The following is a 23051-nucleotide window of genomic DNA, read 5'->3' on the forward strand; positions in this document are numbered from 1 at the left end:
CTAGGTTTGGAGTGTGTGTTAGTTCCCTTGGGCTGCCATAACAAAATACCACAAGCTGGGTGGCTTCAAACAATAGAAGCATATTGTCTCACAGTTTGGAATCCAGAAGCCCAAACCAGGATATCAATGGTTGATTCCCTCTGAGGGCTCAGAGGGAGGAACTGTTCCATGCCTCTCTCCAAGCTTCTGGGGCTCCTGGAAATCCTTGGCATTCCTTGGAGTCCCTGGGTGGTGCAAACTGTTAAGCGCTCCACTACTGGTTGAAAGGTTGGTCGTTCAAACCCACCCAGAGGTATCTCAGAAGACAGGCCCGGCAATCTGCTTCTGAAAGGCCACAGCCTTGAAAACCCAGTGTGTTCTAGCCTAGCTTCCAGGTCCCAGAGAGGACACGAGCCATAGGTGGAATGAGACCCATGGTGTGTGTTTATTCTGGCGATGAGAGCAGCAGCAAGTCGGCGGGGGGGTCAGCCTGACATGGGGTAGGATGAAGCCGTTGTACTCTGCAACACGTGGGTCTCCATGAGTTGGAATCTACTTGATGGCAACTAACAACAACACAGAGGCCAAGGGAAGGAGGATCCTGAATCTATTTCCTCTGAAATCATCCACTCTGGGAGATATTGCAGCAGGTGCTATTAATTTCCAGCCCCCAAATCACTCCCCTGCCCGTCCTTTTTTGCTGGCAAACCCATACCCCACAATAAAGGCTAGGGATGACAGATGTTCATGTCCCCAAACTGCCTTGCAAATTAGGTGGCCATGGAACCAGTTCTGGCAAATGAGAAGTCAGAGAACTCTTCCAGGTGAACACAGAAGGGGAGACCCCTGTCCACATTTTCTGCTTTTGACAGCACTGCGTGAGAACATCATGCAGACAATTTGTACTTGGGAGGGAAAGCCAAAATGAATCTTGGAGATGCTAACCCAGTGCCTGACGTTGCTGAGCAGCTGAACGAACTGTCTGTCTTTGAAAGATCTGTTATATGAGAAAAAAGAAATCTCTAGCATGGGAGCTCTTTTAATTGGGAATTCTGCTATTTGCAGCTGAAGCCATCATCACAGATGCAGCATTATAAGCCTGAAGCTCCAAGTGGCCACCTTATTATCACTGCAAAGACTCACCTGAGAACAAAGCCAATAAGGAGGAAATCAGGAATGAAAGAGTTCCTTGAACACCTTGATCCAGCCATGCCTGAAGTCATCTGTACCACTTCAAACTCTACTGTTTGTGGCTGAAGGTAGTTTGGGTTCCATTTTGTCTCCTATTCTCCAAATGGTCCCAGATAATATAATATTTAGGAAGCAAAGCTCAGATCAATTAAGTTGTCCAAGGTCACCCAGTCAGCAACTGAAAAAGACATTTGTCTGAACACAGAGCCAGTGTGTTCCAGCCCAGCTTCCCAGTCCCAGAGAGGACACAAGCCCTATGTGGAGTGAGACCCATGGTGTGTGTTTATTCTGGCGTCGATAGCAGCAGCAGTTGGGGTGATTGGCCAGACGCGGGGTGGGGCAGACAGAAGGGTGTACACAGGACATAGGTGTGTGTGTGTCTGGGGAAACACAGGATTGGTCCGTTGACATTCACAGAGACAACAGGGGTCAGGACACCAAGTCTTAGACAAACAGCAAAGGGACAGATAGAGAGAGGGTTTTAGGGGGCAGGGGTCCCCCAACATGCATGGCCCCTCGCCTCGAAGGGGACCCCTGGAGAAAGGAAGACTGACACAGTGGAGACTGAATGGCCCCCACCCTGGAGACTGAATGCCCCCCACCCTGAAACAGGGAGCTGGACCGGCCTGCCTCCCGCCCTCACACCTCTGGGGGTGGGAAAGATGAGGCCCAGGGCTGCCCCGCACCACGCAGCTCGGACGTTATGGCTTCAAGGAGATGAATTCACGGTCCGGGCAGGAAAGGATGGGGTCCTGAGGGGCCTGGTCCAATCCCAGGCCTACGCCAGACCTGTGGGATGGGGCAGGGGAGGGGTAGTCAGAGATGGCAGAAGTGAGCCTAGGAGCTATGCAGCTCCATCACCACCCTAGGGACCCAGGAGTCCTGTCCTGAGCCTTTCCTCTCTCAGACCTGGGAGTCCTAGCCTCTCTTCCCCAGACCCAGGAGTCCTGGTCCCGAGCCCCAATACTTTCAGACCCAAGAGTCCAGGCCTCCAGCCCCACCTCCCTCAGACCCAGGAGTCCTGGTCCCGAGCCTCCTCCTTCATCAGACCCAAGAATCCGAACGCCAGTCCCCTCCTCCACCTGACTCGGGAGCCCTGGCATTGGTCACCTCCCCGCTCAGATCCAGGAGTCCAGGACCACAGTACCCTCCTCCCTCAGACCCAGGAGTCCAGGCCGCCAGCTTCTCCTCCCTTATCTAGGCTCCTTACCCCTCACTCTGAGTTGTCTTTCTCTGACAGTCCTTTGCTGCCTTTTGTGAAGCTGGTCAAAGTCTTTTCCTGAAGGGGGAAATCCAGAAGGTTCAGGAGAGAGGGACAGAGGCACCATCACTAATAGTCAGGCCTGTTTCAGCATTTATAGGGCTCTGTCTTCACTCAGCTCTGAAGGGATGGGGCCAGTGATATTACAACCCTATTCTACAGATGGGAAAACTGAGGCACGAAGAAGAGAAGTCACTGGAAGTGTGGGGAGAGATGAGGCTGCAGGGGTGGAAGAGGCAGACCCTGCAGGGCCTCAGTGGGGCTGGGACTTTATGCTGGGGATACTGGGGAGCCACAGGAGGGGTGTGAGCAGCAGCGGGGCAGGCCAGTTCTGGGTATAGAAAGACCCTCTGGGGTCATACTAGTAATACTGGCTGAAACTCAGGGTGAGGGCCAGGCCTGGGATGACTTCTCTCTGTGCCCAGCATGGACTGTGGCACACAGAGGGAGATGGGCGGGGGGCTTCTGGAGAAGACTGTGGACTGACTCAGGGTAAAAGTAAATGACAAGGAGGGAGTAACCACCATCTTGTCCACCTAAGAAAAGTCAGTCTTTTGAAAACTCAAATCTGAGCTCCGTGCTCCAATGCTTAAATCCCTTCCATAGCTCCTCATCACACTCAGAAAACAGTCCAAAGCAAGGCACAGGCTGTTGTTGTTGGTAGGTGCTGACAAGTCGATTTCAACTCACAGTGAGCTCATGTGACGGAGTAGAACTGCTCCCTAGGGTGTTTTTTTTTTTTTTTGGCTCTAACCTTTACAGAAGTAGGTTGCCAGGTCTTTCTCTTAAGGAATCACTCGATGAGTTCGAACTACCAAGCTTTTGCTTAGCAGTTGAGTGCTTAACCTTTGCACCACCAGGGCTCCTTAAGGCCCAGACTAGGGTGAGGCAAGCGAGGCATTCACCCTGGGTGTAAACCTTAACAGGGCACCGACAACTCAGTAATCGAGATAAATAATATCTGAATGCAGTATTAAAAAAAAAAAAATGCAACAAAACAGGCCATGATGAACAAAATATCAAAATTTTAAATAAAGGTCAATCCATGCTGTCTTGGGGCCTGAGACAAAAGGAAAAACGTGCATTTTGTCGTCAGAAAAAACATCTGATCAATAAGCCAACTAGAGTTAAAAGGTTTTATTGGGTGGGGGGAAAAAACTGTTTGGGAATGGAAGCACCCCTCTAAAGAGATGAGCTCGGCACATTACAATTTTGATCAGCTTACATTTTTTTTTACACACAGTGCAAACTGTTAGGTGATTTCCCAAAAGGACAATTTAAAATGATTGGCTGTCATTCACTTTATTGGCAGGAGGCAGCTTGGTTGGTTTATTAAGTGCGCGTGCCTGCATTCTATAGGCTAGCTATGGCTTATCTAATTTTTTAAACTTCCCCCAGAGCTGCCTTACCTCGTGAGTTTTTAGTTTCTGTGAAGGGTTAAGAGTTAAGTTTAAACAGGGTGGGGATAGGTGAGGTATTTTCTTTAACAATCCCTGTTATATACATTTTTATGTCTTTTTAAATGGCTATTTTTTCCCTATTACATGTTTCATGTCTTTTTTTTTTATGGTTAATTTTTTCCAGAACATTAAACTCATTGAAAAAATGAAAGAAAAGTAACTGTACTGAAATTCACATTATTCTAACTTGAAATATCTCATCTATACCCCCAAATAGAATTTATTGTAGTTTTATTTTTTTGGTTTTAACAAAAGCAAGCTTGTCAGTCATGTTTTCAAAATCGACTCCTTTGCTTTCTTCATTTTCAAATAAGAGAATGGCTGATGGACAATTTCTCTTGATTTGTAATAGTCTTAAATGATTTTAATTTAATAAGTGGCCTGCTTGTTGTCACGTGACCCACATGGCCCCATGTGATCCGCCCCCCTGCCCCAGCCCTCACCTCCCCACCCTCTGCTCCTGGCTCTCTGTCCCAGCCTCCTCCTCACTGCTCCTGAAAAATGCCCAGCCTTTCCCTGCTTCCTGGAGTCCCTGGGTGGTACAAATGTTTAATGCACTCAACTGCTAACAGAAAGGTTGGAGGTTCAAGTCCACCCAAAGGCACCTCAGAAGACAGGCCTGGCAGTCTACTTCTGAAAAATCAACCATTGAAAACCCAGTGGAGCACAGTTGTACTCTGACACATATGGGGCCATCATGAGTCAGAGTCAACTCCACAACTGGTGGTTCTCTGCTTCCTGGTTGTTGTAGATTGAACTCTGTCCCCCCAAAATACTTGTTGTATATCCTAACCCCTATACCTGTGGTTGGAGCTCTGGCGGCACAGTGGTAAAGAGCTCAGCTGCTAACCAAAAGGTCGGCAGCTCAAATCTACAGCCGCTCCTTGGAAACTCTATGGGGCAATTCTACTCTGTCCTGTAGGGTCGCTATGAGTCGGAATGGACTCGACGGCAACAGGCTTGTTTTTTTTTTTTTGTATACCTGTGGTTATAATCTCATTTGGGAATGGGGTTTTTAGTTACATTAATGAAGCAGCATCTTGGTTATCTAGTGCTGCTATAACAGAAATACCACAAGTGGATGGTTTCAACAAAGAGAAATCCATTCTCTCACAACCTAGGAGGCTAGAAGTCCGAACTCAGGGTGCCAGCTTCAGGGGAAGGCCTTCTCTCTCTGCTGGCTCTGGGAGAAGGCCCTTGTCATCCATCCTCCCCAGTCGAGGAGCTTCTCTGCACAGGGACGCCAAGTCCAAAGGACGCGCTATTCTCCTGGTTCTTGTTTCTTGGTGGTATGAGTTCCCCATGTCTCTCTTCTCCCTTCTCTCTTTTATGTCTCAAAAGATATTGGCTTAAAACATAATCTAATCTTGTAGATTGAGCCCTGGCTCATTAATGTAACTGCCACTAATCCCATCTTATTATCATCATAGATACAGGATTTACAACACACAGGAAAATCACATCAGATGATAAAATGGTGGACAATCACACAACACTGGGAATCATGGCCTAGCCAAATTGATGCACATATTTTTGGGGGACACAATTCAATCCATAACAGGCAGTATTAGTGTAGAGTGTGTCTTAGGCCAATCACCTCTGAGATATAAAAACGAGCAGAGAAGTAAGCAGAGATGGGGGAAGATACTTGTCAAGCCACATGAAGATCACCAAGGAACCAAGGAACGAGGACCTTCCCCCAGAGCTGACAGAGAGAGAGCCTTCCTCTAGAGTCGGCGCCCTGCATTCAGACTTCAAGCCTCCTCAACTGTGAGAAAATAAACTTGTGTTTGTTAAAGCCACCCCTCTTGTGATATTTCTGTTACAGGAGCACTAGGTAACCAAGACACTGGTTATGCAGTACCCTTTCCCTTCATCTTTCTCCTTCCAATCTTCACCAGAGTCCACTCCTTAACTTCCAGGTTTCTGCTCAAATGTCACCTCCTCAGAGAGGCCCTCTCTGACCCCTTAATCTAAAAGGTACCTTCTGCCACACACACACATCTGGACCCCTTCAATTTCCAGGACCTCCACACTTTTTGAACTAAAATCCACAGGGGGAAAAAAAAAATGACACCATGATCCTTAGGATGGGTCCTCTATTATGATATTTTCTAATCTATCCTATTTTACCTTATTCTTTTTTTAGTCATTATTTTAAAAGAAATTGCTGAACTCTTCCCAGTAAACAGGAGCCCTGGTGGCACAATGGTTAGGAGCTCGGCTGCCAACCGAAAGGTTGGTGGTTCCAACCCACTCAGTGGCTTCCCAGGAGAAAGAACTGGCAATCTGCTCCCATAATGATCACGGCCTAGAAAACCCTTTGGGGCAGTTCTACTCTGTCATATAGGGTTCTTGTAAGTCAGAATTGACTCAGCGGCAATGGGTTTGGTTTTGGGTGTTTTTTTTAATCATGGGTAATAATCATAACAACAGTTGTTGTTAGCTGTAGGATGAATAACCCCCAACTCATGGCAACCCATGCACAATGGTTCAAAACCTTGCCCGGTCCTGTGCCATGCCCGTGATCGGTTGGGGATCTGACCACTTTTACGGGCTGATTTTCAGAAAGTAGATCACCGGGCCTTTCTTCCTAGTCTGTCTTAGTCTGGAAGCTCTACTGAAACCTGGTCAGCATCATAACAACATGTAAGCCTCCACTGACAGACGGGTGGTGTCTGCACACGAGGTGCATTGGCCTGGAACCACCACTGCCACCAATAATAATAACAGTGACTGACCATTTTTGAGCACTTATTAAGTGATAGGCACACATTCTGTAGTAAAACACTGAATCCTCACATTTATTCTAACTGGTAGATTCTGTATTACCAGAAAGTCAAACCTGTTGCCATCTAGTCGATTCTGACTCATGGTGATCCCAGGTGTTACAGAGTAGAACTGCTCCATGGGGTCTTCTTGGCTGTAATCTTTATGGAAGTAGATCGCTAGGCCTTTCTTCCATGGGTGGTGCCACTGGGTTTGAACCACCAACCTTTAGGTTAGTAGCTGACAGCAAACTTTATGTACCACCAGGCACCTGTAGATGTAATTAACAGCCCCGTGTTCCAGTGGGGGGGGGGTGGGGGGAGGAACAGAGAGGTTAACTAACTTGCTCAAAGTCACACAGCTAAAGACGGTTGATCAGGGATTCCAACCTCAGCAGTTTGGCTCTGGAGCCCATAGAGACAGGTTTGTCGCATGAATGAAGGGGCAAAGAAGTGAGCTGGTGAATGGAGGGGCGGCCTTACTCACCTCCACCAGCTGATGCCAGTGCTCCACAGGCTTGCGGGGGTTGGCTAGCATCTCAGCCCAGTGCTCGCGACCGTGGGGGTCGGTGGCGTCGGGTCCCACGCGGCACACGCCGATCACCTCGTTGTGGCCGATGCTGGGGGGGCGGGGAAGATGAGCACATGCAAAGGGTGTGAGGTGGGCATGCACCATCCCCCCACCCTCCCCCCCCGCCCATGGCTCTGCTCACCAGTCGTAGTCCACCACTGCGATGCTGAGCCCCACGTTCTCCACACTCTCTGGGGCCACGTCGAATACCAGCGCCTCGTTGTACGTGGGGTTCAGCGTGTTCTTCTTGATGGAAGTTTTCCGCTTCTTCAGACGCCGACCCTCGCTGATCAGAGAGGCTTTCACATAGGGGTCTGGGGGCGGGGATAGAGAATGCTGAACGGGCCCCCAGCCCCCTTCTCTCTCAGACTCAGGAGTCCTGACACTCCCCTCAAGACGCAGATACCCTGACGCCCCCTCCTCCCTCTGACCCAGTCATCCTGACCCCCCAGCCCTGCAGCCAGACCCACCTGAGAAGCCAGTGAGGTCCATCGCTTTGAGGTTAGAGGCTTTGATGATGGTCACGGTGAGGCGCCCAGCGGTGGGGAGGTAGCAGAGTGAGAAGTTGAGCTCCCCAAGATCTGCCTTTTCCTGCAGTTAAGGAAACGGAGTCAGAAGTGTCCTGCCTCAGTCTCCTCCCTGTCATTCTCAGATTTTCTTTCCTGTCTCCTGCCTCAGGCACTCCTCTCCTGACATCCAGGGCTCAGGCTTCCAATCCACTTAACAATTTGACTCTGGGCCAAAGCCTGGTAACTCCCCAGCCACAGCTGCCTGCTTCCCACCCGCCCTCCAGGACTGTCAAAGCCTATTTGTTCTGCCGGGAAGACGGAAAGAGGCATGAGTGTGGGGGAGGGGGAATAAGAAGAAGAAAGGGTGACAGACCACAGTGAGAAACAGAGCGAGAAAGAAGCCAACACACTGAGAGATACAGTTGGAAAGACGTAGAGAGTCCCAAAGCGGGAAAGACAGAGACCCAGAGAGAGGGGTAGAAATCAGACAGAGATGGGGACAGAGACCCAGAGAGAGTGGGACAGAGATCAGAGAGAGAAGGGGACAGAGACCCAGAGAGAGGGAGACAGAGACTCAGAAAGAGGAGGGAACAGAGACTGAGAGAGAGAGAGAGGAACAGAGACACGGAGAGGGAGAGGGAGACAGAGACTCAGAGAAAGGGGAACAGAGATCAGAGGGGGACAGAGACAGAGACCGAGAGAGAGAGGGGGACGGAGACCCAGAGAGGGAGAGGGGGACAGAAATGTAGAGATAGGGGGACAGAGACCCAGAGACAGAGAAGGGGACAGAAACCCAGAGAGAGAGAAGGGGACAGAAACCCAGAGACAGAGGGTAACAGAGACTCAAAAAGAGAAGGATAGGGACCCAGAGAGGGAAGGACAGAGGCCCAGAGAGAGAGGGACAGAGATCCAGAGAGAGGTGGCAGAGACCCAGAGAGATGGCGACAGAAACTGGAGAGAGAGGGGAACAGAGACCCAGAGAGAGAGGGACAGACCAAGAGAGAGGAAGCTTCATCTTGGCCCCTGCCTCCCAAGCACACTGACCCAGCCGAGGTCCCTGGACTCCCAGCACTCACTGCCCTCAGGGCCTTTGCCCAGGCTGTCCCCTCTGCATCAATAGCCTTCTCTCCCGCCTCCTCCCCACTCTTCAAGACTCAGCTTAGTTGTCACCTCTTCCCAGAAGCTTCCAGGTCCCCTAAAGCCCGAGTTGATACCCCTCTTGTGTGCCCCTATAACACTGTCCCCTGACAGCAATCTGCATGACAACCTAGATCAGGAGCTCCCAAGGCCTGTCTGGGGTCCCCAGGCTCCAATTTTGAAAAAGTAGTTGAATCAGGGCTTCAAAGCGTTAGTTCTGGCTCGATCCCCTGCTGATAAGTTGCATTTCCACCTCAGATATACTGAATCAGGATCTACATTTTAACAAGATCCCCAGGGGATTCTTACATACAACTTCCTGGGAACCAGTTCAAAGCCCTGAAATGAATGAATGAGTGAAGACATTGAGTGATGATAAAAAACAAGCCCATTGCCCTTGAGTCAATTCTGACTCATGGCAACCCCATGTTTTACAGAGTAGAACTGTGACCCTCAGGGTTTCCTGGGCTGTAATCTTTACGGAAGTAATTCGCCAAGGCTTTCTTCTGCAGCGCTGCTGGGTGGGTTCGAACTTCCAACCTTTAGGTTAGCAGCACATTGTAAGCCCTTTGCACCACCCAATCTCCTCTAGTGATAATGAGGTGGGAAATGAGAAGCGACAGATACAAGGAGAGAAAGATGAATGCAGAAAGGGGCCCTTGCATGGGGCTGCCATGAGCAATGACAGGGACTAGGGGTTGGTGGGACAGTTCGGGGCCCTGGGAGTAGTGTGGGGGACCCTGCAACTTGGCACTCGGTTCTCAGAAGCTGGGCTTGGGGTACTAAGCAAGCATGGGGAAAGGCCTTATGAAGGTGACTGAGGGAAGGGCCCTGGGCATCAGGTTTAACTATATCATTGCACAGCTGGGGAAACTGAGGCTGAACGTGGTCATCTGGTGGGCAGCTACAGCTCTCTCCTGACATGAAGCTAGGGCTCAATCCCCCTACATACAAACACACACTGATACTCCAGCTTGACAGAAAGTTGGAAAACTGGGAAATCCACACATTGGGGCTGGGGGTCTGGGGCTTGGGGGGCAGAAGGGATCAGGACACCCAATGGGGACCTATAAGCTGGGCTGGGGGTGGAGTTGGGCATACAGGAGATTGAGGGGCCAGAGGGTGGAGGTCATACGAAATGGAGGGGGCCAGTGGGGATGCTGGAGGTTGGGGTCCTACAGTCAGGCTGCTAGGGGAATTGTGGGGTATCAGAGTATTGGGGATCCCAGTATGTCTGAGGCCTGGAGGGATCAGGCTATTAGGATCTGGGTGGGGACAGTGAAGAAACAGAAGTTTTGGAGGTCAGTGGTTTAGAAAATTAAGAAGTACAGATATGGGAGGGGTTGGGGGATCTAGAAGTCTAGACATCAGGAAGTTAGGAGTTTGGAAAGTGGGAGGAAGTTGGAAAAGCATAAGCCCAAGAACTCTGGGATCAGGAAGTCTGAGGATCAGAAAGTGGAGGACGGAGAGTAAAAGTCATGTGTCATGGCAGGGAGTTGAGATTGGATAAAGCCAGCTGGTGGGTACTTGGGTGCACATTACTATTTTCCTGATTGTTATTAGAAGTCAAAACAAAACCAAAACCAAACCCACTGCTGTTGAGTCAATTTTGACTCATGGGGACCCTACAGGACAGAGTAGAACTGCCCCATAGTGTTTCCAAGGAGCGGCTGGTGGATTTGAACAGCCAATGTTTTGGTTAGCAGCTGAGCTCTTAACCACTACACCACCAGGGCTCCATTAGAAGTCAAAGGGGGTTTAAAAAAAAAAACAAAAAAACCCAACCCACTGCCGTTGAGTCGATTTTGACTCATGATGACTCTGTGTGTTACACAGTAGAACTGCTCCATAGGGTTTCCTTGGTCGTAATCTTTACAGAAGCAGGTCCACATGCCTTTCTTCCGAGGTGCCACTTGGTGGATTTGAACCGAAAACCTTTAGGTTAGTGGCCAAACACAAATTGTTTGTGCTACCCAGGGACTCAAAAGGGTCAGCAGTTGGGAACTTTTGGGTTAAGGCACCACATTACTATTTAACATGCTGGGGACATGGCTGACCCTACCATCACTCTCTATTATTGCTTTTATGTTTGCAATATCTCTCAGTAAAGTAAATGTTTAAAGAAAAAAGAAGTCGGGGTCCTGACGTTAGAAGGTTATGAAGTCAGAGGGTAAGGAGGTTGCAAACCAAGGGGTTTGGCGTCTCCAGGAAGGGGGAGGTCAGGGAAGGGACCAGCAGGACGCAGGACACTGACCGAGCCGCCCTCCACGATGTCCCTCCAGAGAGGGCGGTCGGGAGGCTGCTCAGCCAGGTCCAGGAGGTTGTCCAGCACCACCTGGCCAATGAGGTCATGCCGTGAGAAGCGGTCAAAGTCATAGACGCTAAAGTGAAGTTTCCGCTGCGCTAGCTCAGCCAGGGGCACGGAGAACTGGAACGTCTCGTTGAACACGGGGTTCAGGGTCTTCCTGTGCACCTGGTGGGGGTGGAGAGGGAGAAAGACACGATGCCCACCGCCCCCTCCTCCCCGGCACCCAGGAGTCCAGGGCTCCCAGGCCCCTCTTCCCTCAGACCCGGGAGTCTGGACCCCCAGCTCCTCCGCGAGACCCAGACGTCCAGCCCAAGGCCCTGACCTTGGTCTGAAACTTTTTCTTGCGATCGGGCAGCAGGTAGATCTTGACGTAGGGGTCCGAGAAGCCGTTGGAGTCCTTGGCTGGGAGGTCTAAGGCCTGAAGGATGCGTACCACCAGCTGGTCGGAGCCATAGAGGTAGCGCAGGGCAAAGCTGATGCGGCCACACGGTGCCCCTGCCTCGCCCGAGCCTGGGGCCCCGCCGCCACGGCGCCCGCCCGGCCCGGCGCCCTGATACAGCTCTGGCTTGATCTGCCCAATGAGCTTGGCCTTCTCCTCACCGCCGGGCAGGGGTAAGGGAAGGGCTGGTGGCCGCTCCTCACTGCCTGCGTCAGGCTGCTGAGTCAGGGTTTGCTGGGTGAGGGGCCGGGGCAAGGCCGGATACCTGTTGGGGCGGGGGCAATGTGGGGAGACCGAGGTGGGGTCAGCACCTCCCACCTGTGACTACCTCTTCTTCAACCCTCCACAGCAGGAGGCCCCAATCCCCACCCTTGCTCACTATGTGACTTTAAGCCAAGTCACTTGTGCTCTCTGAATCTCAGTTTCTCCATCTGCCTGGGGGAGATTATCCTCACCTCTGAACTGTCTCCAGCCTCTAGAAACTTCCTCCCAGCCTCCAACTGGTGACCCAAAGCAACTTCTCCTTGAACCGCTGGGTCCCCACACAGCCCCTGGGTTCCCTCTATGAACTCCCATATGCCCTTCTGGAAATCTCTCCAACTCTTCCTCTCCTCCCCATCCCCACAGCCCAGGCCCCAGCTCAGGCCTCATACTGTCCCACGTGACCTTCCCTCCACCCTGGCCTAGAATTTTCCTCTTCCTTCTCACTCCCTTCCTCCCTTTCTTCCTCTCTTCTTTTCTTTGTTCCCCAGCTGTCCATAAGAGTTGTTGTTGTTAGGTGCTTTCCATTTGGTTCCAACCCACAGTGACCTTGTGTATAACAGAACAAAATATTGCCCAGTCCTGTGCCATCCTCACAGTCATTATCCTTGAGCCCATTGTTGCAACCTTGGTGTCAATCCATCTCGTTGATGGTCCTCCTCTTTTTCACTGACCCTCTACTTTAGCAAGCATGATGCCCTTCTCCAGGGACTGGTCTCTCCTGATAAGTGATGGTGAAGCCCAAAGCTCCATCTTCACCATCATCTCCTCCTGTCTTCTCCCCTCCTCACTTCCATGCTTTCTCCCGCCTTTCTTCTCCCCCTCAAACTCATCTACACCCCAGGTTTCTAAGACTACCCACAGGCTGGTGTCTGCTCAGTCTATCTCCTGAGCTCCAGCCTGGTTCAGCCCCCAGCCCTCAGCCATCCACTAGACCCCCACACACCCCTCACATCCCCCCTGAACTCAGCACCTTCTCCCAAACTCAGTCCTCTGGATTTCCCATCATCTACCTAGATTTGCATGGCAAATACCCAGGGGTCATCCTGCTTCCTCTCTCCCAATCACCAAGTCCTTTCCCTTTTGTCTTTCGTAAGTTTCCCATCCTCACAACCCCTGCCTGGGCCCTGTCCTCTCCTGCATGGACTACCATATCCAGGGCCTCTGGTGATGAGCAGTGCTCAACAGCAGCAACTGTACATGGAGCTCCACCAAGGCAGCCTCAGCACAGGCTGAGTTGTCAGACACATGACTGGGGGAAGTGAGGGTACTGAGTCGTAGAAAGGGATTTAGGGGAGAGAGAGTTCAGCTATGGATCATCTGGCCACTCCTTGCTCCCAAGGTGACTTTGAGTAGGTCATTTGCCCCCTCTGAGCTTCAGTTTCTTCATCAGTATAATGGGAGCTCAGACCTATGTATCCATCATCCTTGAGAAGGCCTCCCCCTGGAACTCAAACTACATTCCCCATGAGCCCCTGGGCTCCAGGCCAGCCCTGTGGATGGAGTACCGCTTCTCCCATGAACCTCTGGGGCCAGGGCAATCCCTTTGGGAGGCTGCTTCCCCACCCTCACCCGTACCCCACCCCACTGCCAATCTGCTGGGCTGCTGACCCAAACTTTGATGGTTCTAGTCCACCTAGAGGTGCCTTGGAAGACAGGCCTGGTGGTCTACTTTTGAAAAATCAGCCACCGAAAACCCTATGAAGCACAGTTATACTCTGATACACACAGAGTTGCCATGAGTCAGAATTGACTCGATGGGCAACTGGTTTGGTTTGTTTGTTTGTTTGTTTTTCCCCTCCCTGGATGCTGCCCCAGGCCCCTCACACTCACAAAGATCAAGGTTATCTCAGTATCTCCTTCAAACCCACTCCTCTTCACACTTTCTCTGATGGCCCCACCATTTACCCAATCACCAGGTCAGACCCCCCGGGTGCTGTCCTTACCTCTTCCATCCTCTGTCTACCCACACTCATCCTCCTCTCGTCTGTCTCCACCCCCTCCTCTCCATCCCCACAACCCCTGCTTGGCCTTATGGTGTCTTGCCTGGACTCTCTCCTCCAGTCCATTTCCCATGTTACCCCAGAGGGGTATTTCTACACCCAGCACTGATCCTGCCCCTCCCCTGATCACAGCCCTCCTGTAGCTCCCTAGTGCCCTCAGGACAAAGCCTGGCGCAAAAGACCCTGCATGGTCTGGCCCCCACCCACGTCCACAGCCTCATCTCCCAAGCTTCTTTTTTCAAACTTACTCTCCAGCCACAGTGACTACTGGCTGTTCCCAGAATGCACTGCGCTTTCCTTCCACTCTCGCCTTTGCACAGGCTGTTCCCTCCATCTGGAATGCCCAGCTCACATACTGCTCCCTCTTTGCTAACTCTTCCTCACCCTCCAGGTCTTAGCTGAGACACCACCACCTCCAGGAAGCTCCTGGGCCCCTCTCATCCAGGTCTAGGACCTTCTCAGGACTCCCTAAGTCCCAGTCTGCAACTCTGACCTGGCCCGATGGGGATGGCCGATTCAACAGCCCATCTCCCTTGGACTCTGAGTGATACCAGGGCAGAGACTGTCTCACCACCATTTTCCAGGCACACAGCTTGGGCCTAATATTAAACAAAACAAAACTCAAACCAGTTGCTGTGGAGTCAGTTCCAACTGATGGCAATCCCATGTGTGCAAAGTAGAACTGTACACCACAGGGTTTTCAAGGCTGTGAACTTTTTGAGGCAAATCACCAGGCCTGTCTTCTGAGGTGCTCCTGGGTGGGTTTGAACTGCCAACCTTTCGGTTAGTAGTAAATTGCTTAACTGTTTGTGCCCCCCTAGGGACTCCTAGCTCATGTTGTTGTTGTGTGCCATCAAGTCAATTCTGACTCAAGGCAACCCTATAGGGCAGAATAAAGCTTCCTCATAGGGTCCCTGGGCTGAAATCTTTATGGGAGCAGATCACCAGGTCTTTTCTCTTGTGGAGCTGCTGGTGGGTTCGAACCACCGATATTTTGGTTGGCTGCTGAGTGCTTAACCATTGCGATACCAGAGCTCCTTCCAGCTTATATTAGGTGCTCAATATATATGTGCAGAATAGGAACAGTGAATGAATGAACTCCAGGTCCCACCACTACTCCTGGCTTAGACAGAGAGAGGGATGAATTGCCTTGTGCCTCAGGGACTCAGAGGTCCAACCCTCATTTTCTTTCACCTCCCTGATCTTGGAATTTGGACCCCCAGATTCTTCCTCCCTGAGACCCCAAAATCCTGGACCCCAGTTTCCTCTTCCCTCAGATCCAAGAGTCTTGATCCCCAGCTCCCTTCTCCTTCAAACACAGAAGTCCTGCCCCCCACGCCCCTTCAGACTCAGGCATCTAGATCCCCACCCCTCATTCCTCAAACCTAGGAATCTGGGGTTCCAGCCTTCTCTTTCCCCAGGATCCCAGTGTCCACACCCCAAGTCCCCTCCTGCCCCGGGACTCAGGACTCTGGACCTCCAGTTCTCTCTTTCCCCAGGACTCAGGAGAGCCACAGATGGGAAACAAACATAGAGGAAGAGTAGGAGCTCAGAGTGGGACCCCAAGCCCCAGTATTCTCTCACCTGGTGGTGGGTGCCAGGCTTGTGACCTGCTGATGAGACTGGGCACTGGGCAAGCCCCCACCACTGGGGGGCAGCAGGAGCAGCCCAGAACCTGCCCCACCCTCAGAGGGCAGTTCAGGGGATGTCTGGCTTGGTTTAACCCCAGTGACCACTGCAGCTGCCGCAGCCTCTGGATATGAGTCCATGTCCAAGTAGGAGGGCTCAGGGGGGTCAGAGCCTCCCAGGCTGCCTGGCTCCAGCAGTTCGGCGAAGGGCGGATGGTGGGCAGTGTGGGCATGGTGATGTGGGCCACCCAGCAGTGGATGGCCACCTAGGCCAGCCCCCAAGTGGTGCCCGCCACTGCCTACCAGGCCTGCTAGCCCGACCCCAGGGCCTAGGTCTTTTCGCAGGGGGCCGCTGCCCACCGCTGAGCCTCCTTTGTCCCGCCAGGGCACCCAGCACAATTTCCAGGACACGAAGAGGGAGACGCCCAGAAGGACAATGCCACAGAACGTCACGATGACCGATAGCAGGCTCACGGAGATGTCTGGAGAGGGTGAGGACAGAGGTCAGGAGTCAGGGTAGGGTTCATCCACCTACTGCTTTTCCCAAAGAGCTAACCCTTAGTATTTGCCACACATTGTCATAAGCAATTTTTTTGTTGTTGTTGGGTTTTTTTTTGTCATAAGCAATTTATACACATTTCTTAACTTAAACCGCATAAGTCTATGAGGTATGTATGTCTATATAACCATTTGAAAGAAGAAGCACAGAGAGGTTGAGCACCTCGTTTAAGGCAACACAGGTAGTAAATGACAGCTCTGGGATTTGAACCCAGCAGTCTGTCTCCAGATTTTATTCTCTTAATCACTAGCCCACACTGTCTTTCTATAAGAGGACACAATGCGTAAGACCAAATCAAAACTCAAACCCGTTGCCATCCAGTCAATTCCGACTCAAATCGACCCTCTAAGACAGAGTAGAATTGCCCCATAGGGTTTCTAAGGCTGTAATCTTTAGGGAGGCAGACAGACACATCTTCCTTCTTTGGAGTGGCTGGTAGGTTCAAACTGCGGACCTTTTGGTTAGGAGCCAAGCGGTTTACCAAAGTGCCACCTGGGCTCCCTGGGTAGGATCAAGGTCTCCCAAAATGCTCAGAGATGATCAAGGAGAGGGGAGACTGGCCAGGGTTCAAATCACAGCTTGCTGTGTAGATTTGGGAACATGTCTTAACCACTCTGAGCCCTTGATTCCTCATTTGCCAAATAAGAAACATCAGTCCTGACTCTTAGATTGGTTATAAGAAATTCAGAAGGTAAAGGTATGCATAGCTGCATGATACAATAGCAAGAATTTATTGAGTGATAACTGTATACCAGATACCTAAGTGTTTTATGGGTATTAGCTTACTTAAGCTTGACGAAGGCCCTATAAGGCAGGCAACATTATTATTTCCATTTTCCACAAATGGAAATTGATGTCAATAGATACAGAGTCACCTGCCTAAAGTCATACAGCCAGTAAGCAGTGGAGCCAGGATTTGAGCCTAGGGTGCTTGGCTCTAGAGCTCATGCCCTTAACCATTATGCTGTAACACCTTAATGCTTCCCAATAAATGGTAGTTCAAATATGAATTTTTATTACAAAAATAAATCCTATTGGTGTTACTACATGTACCCAACACCACCAACAACATAGCTAACATGTTCTGAATGCCTACTATGTACTGATATGTCTTTCAGAGAAACTTGAGCACAAACTAGCTCCTTGCAACAAAGGTTTCTGGCTCATTCCATAATTGGTACCAGGAGTGGGGTGGCTCAGAAGACTTTCGAAGAAATGTGACTAGGAGGTAACTTACAAGCCCTTGGAATGTCCTGCCTGTCAAGAGTGTCTGTTTACTGGGGACCTCGGGCCACATCAGATAAAAAAAGAAAAAAAGATAGTCTATGTTAAAGATGTGATTTATGGTGGAGGCCCTTGGGTTATAGGGTATCAGCTTGACTTCTGGAGGGGCTGGAGAATAAGGTCAACCATGTGGGTGGTCAGTCATGCCTATGTCAACAATCCCCAGTAAGTCTGGACACCAAAGCTTGGGTGAGCTTCCCTGGTTGGCAATACTCCATGCATGTAGTTGCATATCATTGCTGGGAGAATTAAGTGCTGTCCATGACTCCATTGGGCAAGGATAACTGGAATCTCATATTTGGTCCCTCCTGGACCCTGCCTCATGCACTTCTTTCCTTTGTTGATTTTAATCTGTATCCTTTTGCCATAGTACGTTATAACCGTGAGTATAATGGCTTTTCTGTGGTCTGTGAGTCCTTCTTTTAAATCACTGAACCTGAGCATGGTTTGTTGTTGTTAGATGCCACAGAGTCTATTCCGACTCATGGCCACCCCATGTGACAGAGTAGAACTGCGCCATAAGGTTTCCTAGGCTACAATCTTTACAGGAGCAGATCACCACGGGGCTGCTGGGTGGGTTTGAACCACAAACCTTTCGATTAGCAGCCCAGTGCTTAACCACTGGACCACCAGGGCTCCCAAACTGTAGTGGTGCTCTAGGTACCCAGGATCAAACTCTGGCTCTGCTACCTACAGGCTGTGTGATGGAGCAAGTGACAGCAACTCTCTGGTCTTATTCGTCAGGTGTAAAAGAGATATAATGACAGTGCCCATCTCAGAGCATTGTCATCTGGCCATCCCACAGGTGACAAACCAAGCCCTGCCCTGGCACACAGCAATGTGACTGCTTTTATCATCTCCCAGCACACACTTCCTAGAGTGAGGGTTTCCTCATCTGGACAATGAGACCAATAGTATTTCCTAGTCCTCAAAACCCTGCTGCTTTCTAGCTGTGTGACCTTGGGCAAGTCACGTCACCCTTCTGATCCTCATTTTCCTCATTGTAAATGAGGATTATAGGTATCACCAATGGTCGCTGTACATGGTCAATGAAATATGCAAAGTATCTTTTGCTTAGAGGGCATTGAGTGTATATTAATGGTGGTGGAAGAATTTGGAAAAGGATAGCAAGAATGGGTGCATAACGTGAAGAATGTAATGTCACTGAATTGTACACGTAGAAATTTTTGAATTGGCATATGCCTTATTGTGTATATCTTCACCACGATAAAAAAAAATGCTAAAAAATATGCAAAGTATCTCACATGCTGCCTGCAACACAGTAGGTGCTCAAATAAGCCTCAACATTTATTGAATGATCTCTGTGTGCCAGGCATTGTTCTAGGCACTTTGCATGAGTTGTATCATTAGAGTCTATCACCTGCCCTATGAAGTTGTCACTTTTATTATTTATTCCTATTTTTCAGATGAGGAAACTGAGGCACAAAAGAAGAGTCGCTTGCTTAAGACTACCTAGTTAGCAAGTGGGGGAGGTGGGATTTGAACCCACAGAGCCTGTGCTTTTAGCCACTATGCACGATGCATAAAGATATCTGAAAGGAGATGTTTGGTGGGTTGTTGTGGGGAGGACTCACAGAGCAAAACCCAAAAGATCCCAAAGTCTCAGAGAAGAAACTAATCTACAGGGCTAATAGCCTATACAAGCCACAGCCTCATCTACCCTGAGGCCAGAAGAACTAGATGGTGCCCAGCTACCACTAATGGCCATTCAGATCAGGGCCACAATAGACGGACCCTGATAGAATGGAAGAAAAATGTGGAACAGAGCTCAAATTTTTAAAAAGTCCAGACTTAATGGACCAGTTGAGACTAGAGGACTCCCTGAGACTATCACCCTGAGAATACTCTTGAAACCTTGAACTGAAACTATCCCCTGAGGTCACCTTTTAGAGAAATAACAGATTGGCATACAAAATAAAGGATATTACCCGTGAGTATGGTGATCCATTAAAAACCCATCTACATGAAACTAAAAGTTGAACAATTACTCCAAAGCAAAGATGAGAAGATAAGGGGACAGGGAAACTAGGGTACTGAAAACCAAACAACCAGAACACAATTAAAGAGAATGTTGACACATTGTGAAAAATGTAACTAATGTCACTGAGTGCATTTTTATAGAAATTGTCAAGTGGGAACCTAATTTGCTGTGTAAACTTTCACCAAAAACACAATAAAATATTATAAAGCAAACAAACAAAAGACAAGCATCAAATGGATCACACAGCTCCTTCTGTTTAGATCAGAGGTTTGAGATGCCAGCAGCAGGCAGGATGGTGGCAAGACTTTGAGAGGGGCTGGCCCCACAGGGAACACACAGCTGAGTGGACCTGCTCTGAATCTCCAGAAACCCTGGCTGTTGCAGAGGAAAGGGGCTGGCTGGGACAGCCTGGGGTGCTGACCTGCATCTGGGCCCCGGGGATAGCCTCGGATCCGCAGGTCGTTGAACTCTTGGCACCTGTCACTGGTGTCGGCATCTCGGACCCGCGCACAGAGGTCAGAGACTAGGATAAGTGCCCGCCGGCAGAGGTCGTCCTCGTAGTCTCCTGACATGATGGCCGGCAGGTCCTGTGCTTGGGAGGTCCCAGGCAAGGGTGACAATGGGGAATGGGATGGGGGACAGGGGATTGGTGGGGGTGCAGAGATAAGGGGTGGAAAGAGATAAGTAGGGGAGGGATAGGAAGAGGACAGAGATTAGGGGCAGGTGGACAAGGGTGCAGAGATTAGGGATGAACGGACAAGGTGACAGAGGTTAGAGGAAGAAATATAACAGGACAGAAATTAGGGGTGGATAGACCAGGAGATGGTAACAGTGGTTGAACAAACAAGGAGGTTGAGATTGACATGAATGGACAAGAGGGCAGACAATAGGGACAAATGGACAAGGGGGAAGATACCGGGAAGTCCACTCAAGGGGGTAAAGATAAAAGGTGTGTAGACAAGGAGACAAAGATTCAGGGCATACAGAAAAAGGGACAGAATTTAGGATGGACAGACAGTTGACAGCTATTCATCGTTCATTCATTCAACAAATACCAACACTGAGTGCCAACTACATGCCAGGTACCGTTCTGGCCGCTGCAGACACAGCAGGGGAACAACCACACGTTCTCTGGCTTCCTAGTGTCGTAATCCCACAAGGAATGACAAAGAGTAAACAAGTAAACCAGCAAATATAAACAAACAAAATACTCTCAAACAGTGAAAAGTGCTTTGAAAAATGTGCTAAGATGGAACTGGGAGGGGTTGGTCAGGGAGGCCTGAAGGACGAGATGGAGACAGCCATGGGAAGTTGGGATGGGGTAGGGGAAAGAATTCCAGGCATCAGGAACAGCATGAGCAGGCATTTAGAGTGGTAAAGAGCTTGGAGTATCTGAGGAATAGATAGGAGGCCAGATTGAGGCAGGCAGAGAGAGGAATAGGAAAGGGATGGAAATGAGAGAGAGAAGAGATGGATGTGTCTACTCCATCCTGGGGACAGAAGGAGATGCAGGATGGAGAGATAGGGACCAAGCTGAGGGAGGGAGAGAAGAGGGGAGCAGGGACAGAGATGATGGGAAGGGCAAGCTAGGGCCGAGGAGAGAGGAACAGATGAACAGACAGATGGAAAGTCGGGGATTGAGACTTGAGATGGACTGAGATCAAGAGTCAGCTGGTGTATCATTCATGGGGGTGAAAGGGATGGGTGGACAGAGGATTGCGGACAGAGATATCTTTGGGAGAGGAACAGTGGACTGGAGAATCAGTGGGATGCAGGAATAAAGGACAGACATACAGATAATAGCCAGAGACCAGGGATGAACAAAGGTGTAGAGGAGAGCTGGGCAGGCAGACGTGGGTCCAGAAAGGAAGGGCAGATGGGGGGCATACCTGAGAGGGGACCAGGAAAGAGGGGTGAGGAGAGGGGGAATGAGGGGCCCATGGTCTGGGGCCAGACATCAGAGAGAGGACGGAAGGAGGAGGGGCGGTGCAGGAGAAATTAGGGACAGACAGATCAGGGCTCACAAGTGGACAGGTGTCGTGGAGGGTGCTGCAGAAGGCCAGGACTCCGAGACAGTCATGCTCAGACTCACCTGCGCTTATCCCTGCCGTGTCCTGGGTGGCAGCGGAGGCGGTGGCGGGCGGCAGCCCATGGGGGTTGTAGGGCAGACAAGGGGCTGCGGACCAGTCCCCACACACGCCGGGTGGTGAGAGGGGGTGTCGGATCTGGGGACTGTGGCGGGGACAAAAAGCTCAGTCTGAACCTCACACTCTTGCCCTACCCGGGCCAGCTGTCAGACCCCAGGCTACCCCCGGGGGAGGAGGGGTCCTCCCACCTCCGGGCCCCCAGCTCCTGTGAAGAGCTTAGAGACTACGACTCCCGGCAGCCCTCGCGCTCGCGCTGCTGTGGCTTCATAGGCCCGGCGCTGCAGGGCCTGCTGGGAGTTGAAGTCCTTCATGCCTCTCCCGGCTGCAGAGAGGATGGGAATTTTTTTAGAGGCGGGGGGGTTATGATGCCGGGGGTCCCAAGGCTCTGCAGGGGAAGGGGTCGATGTCCGGGACCCTGAGAGGCCGCGGATTCCTAAGTCCATGGAGGTAATGGTGGGTGTAAACTGTCCCTACGCTGGGGTATGGGTGGGCGAGGGGTGGGGTACACCCAGGTGTTACGGGACCCCCTATTCCAGGGCCACTTGCCCCTCCCCCGGGGCGGCCCGCGAACGCTGCAGCACTCCCAGTCCCCGGCCCGAGATCCACGCGCCTCTGCACCTTCCCGCGCCCCCCAGGACAGGGCTGGGGCGGGGGCTGTAGCAGGGGTAGGGGAGGAGCGGACTCACCCGGAGCCACCGCCGCCGCAGCAGCAGCTCCGTGCGCCCGCCGCGGTGCCCGCCCGGCTCCTCCCCCTCCCCCAGTCGCAGGTCCGCGGCTCCTCCTCCTGCACCCCCTCCTTCCTCCTCTCCGAACCTGTGGCCCAAAAGCCGAAATCGCGCGGCCGCCGCGAAGGAGGGAGATTTCCCGGGACCGAAGCGTCAGAGACCCAGCGCTGTTCCTCAGTCGGGGACCCAGAGATCTGGAATTAGGACCCGTCCCTCTCCACCTCCGCCACCGAGATCCCCTCTTCTCCCAGGCACAGAGGTGTGGGCCTCCAGCCCTCTCGCCTCCCAGGAACCAGGATTCTGAACTCCCACCCACCTCCATTTCCAGATCCTGGAATTTGCCCCCTCCCTCACCGGCCTCTAGCGCCCATGTTCATCAGACCCACGAGTCGTATCCCCAGTCCTGTCCTCCCTTCCTGGAGTTCAGGTTCTTCCACCCCAGCAACTCTGAGGGTTGGTGGTGGGAGGGGAGGCGGAGATTCAGTCAGCAGGAAAGTGAATCTCAGCCAGGTGTGGAAGTGCACGCAGTGCCCAGGGTTGAAATCCTGCCTGAGGCCCTTCCTGCCTGCGTGATCCCGCGCTCCTTACTTGTCCTCTCTGAGCCGGAGTTCTTCATTATCAAAATGAGACAATAACCCTGTTTCCTAAGGGATCCACAGGCTTGAAAGTCCAGTCAATATAGATAAAACTTTGGCACCACGTAGGCGCTGAATAAATATTTCTTAAGAGCAGCAAACAGCTACTGGTGTATTAATAGGAGCCCTGGTGGCGCAGAGGTGAAACGCTTGGCGGTGCGAACCTACCAGTGGCTCTGCAGGA

At 51.2% G+C, this 23051-nt stretch overlaps 1 protein-coding gene across 1 annotated transcript; it reads right to left on the reverse strand.

The window, feature by feature from the left end:
• Positions 1-1831: 1831 nt before the first annotated feature.
• Positions 1832-21351, reverse strand: SYT3 (synaptotagmin 3). Its single transcript, XM_064294077.1, has 9 exons — positions 19782-21351; positions 15472-15997; positions 11507-11888; positions 11131-11349; positions 7701-7821; positions 7373-7544; positions 7147-7279; positions 2381-2449; positions 1832-1959 (listed from the first exon to the last, which is right to left on the reverse strand). Exons 1-8 carry the CDS (start codon positions 19930-19932, stop codon positions 2384-2386), a joined length of 1770 nt encoding a protein of 589 aa, XP_064150147.1. The 5' UTR covers positions 19933-21351; the 3' UTR covers positions 1832-1959; positions 2381-2383.
• Positions 21352-23051: the final 1700 nt, after the last annotated feature.

This window comes from Loxodonta africana, chromosome 11 (genome assembly GCF_030014295.1).
Source record: "Loxodonta africana isolate mLoxAfr1 chromosome 11, mLoxAfr1.hap2, whole genome shotgun sequence".
NCBI lineage: Eukaryota > Metazoa > Chordata > Mammalia > Proboscidea > Elephantidae > Loxodonta > Loxodonta africana.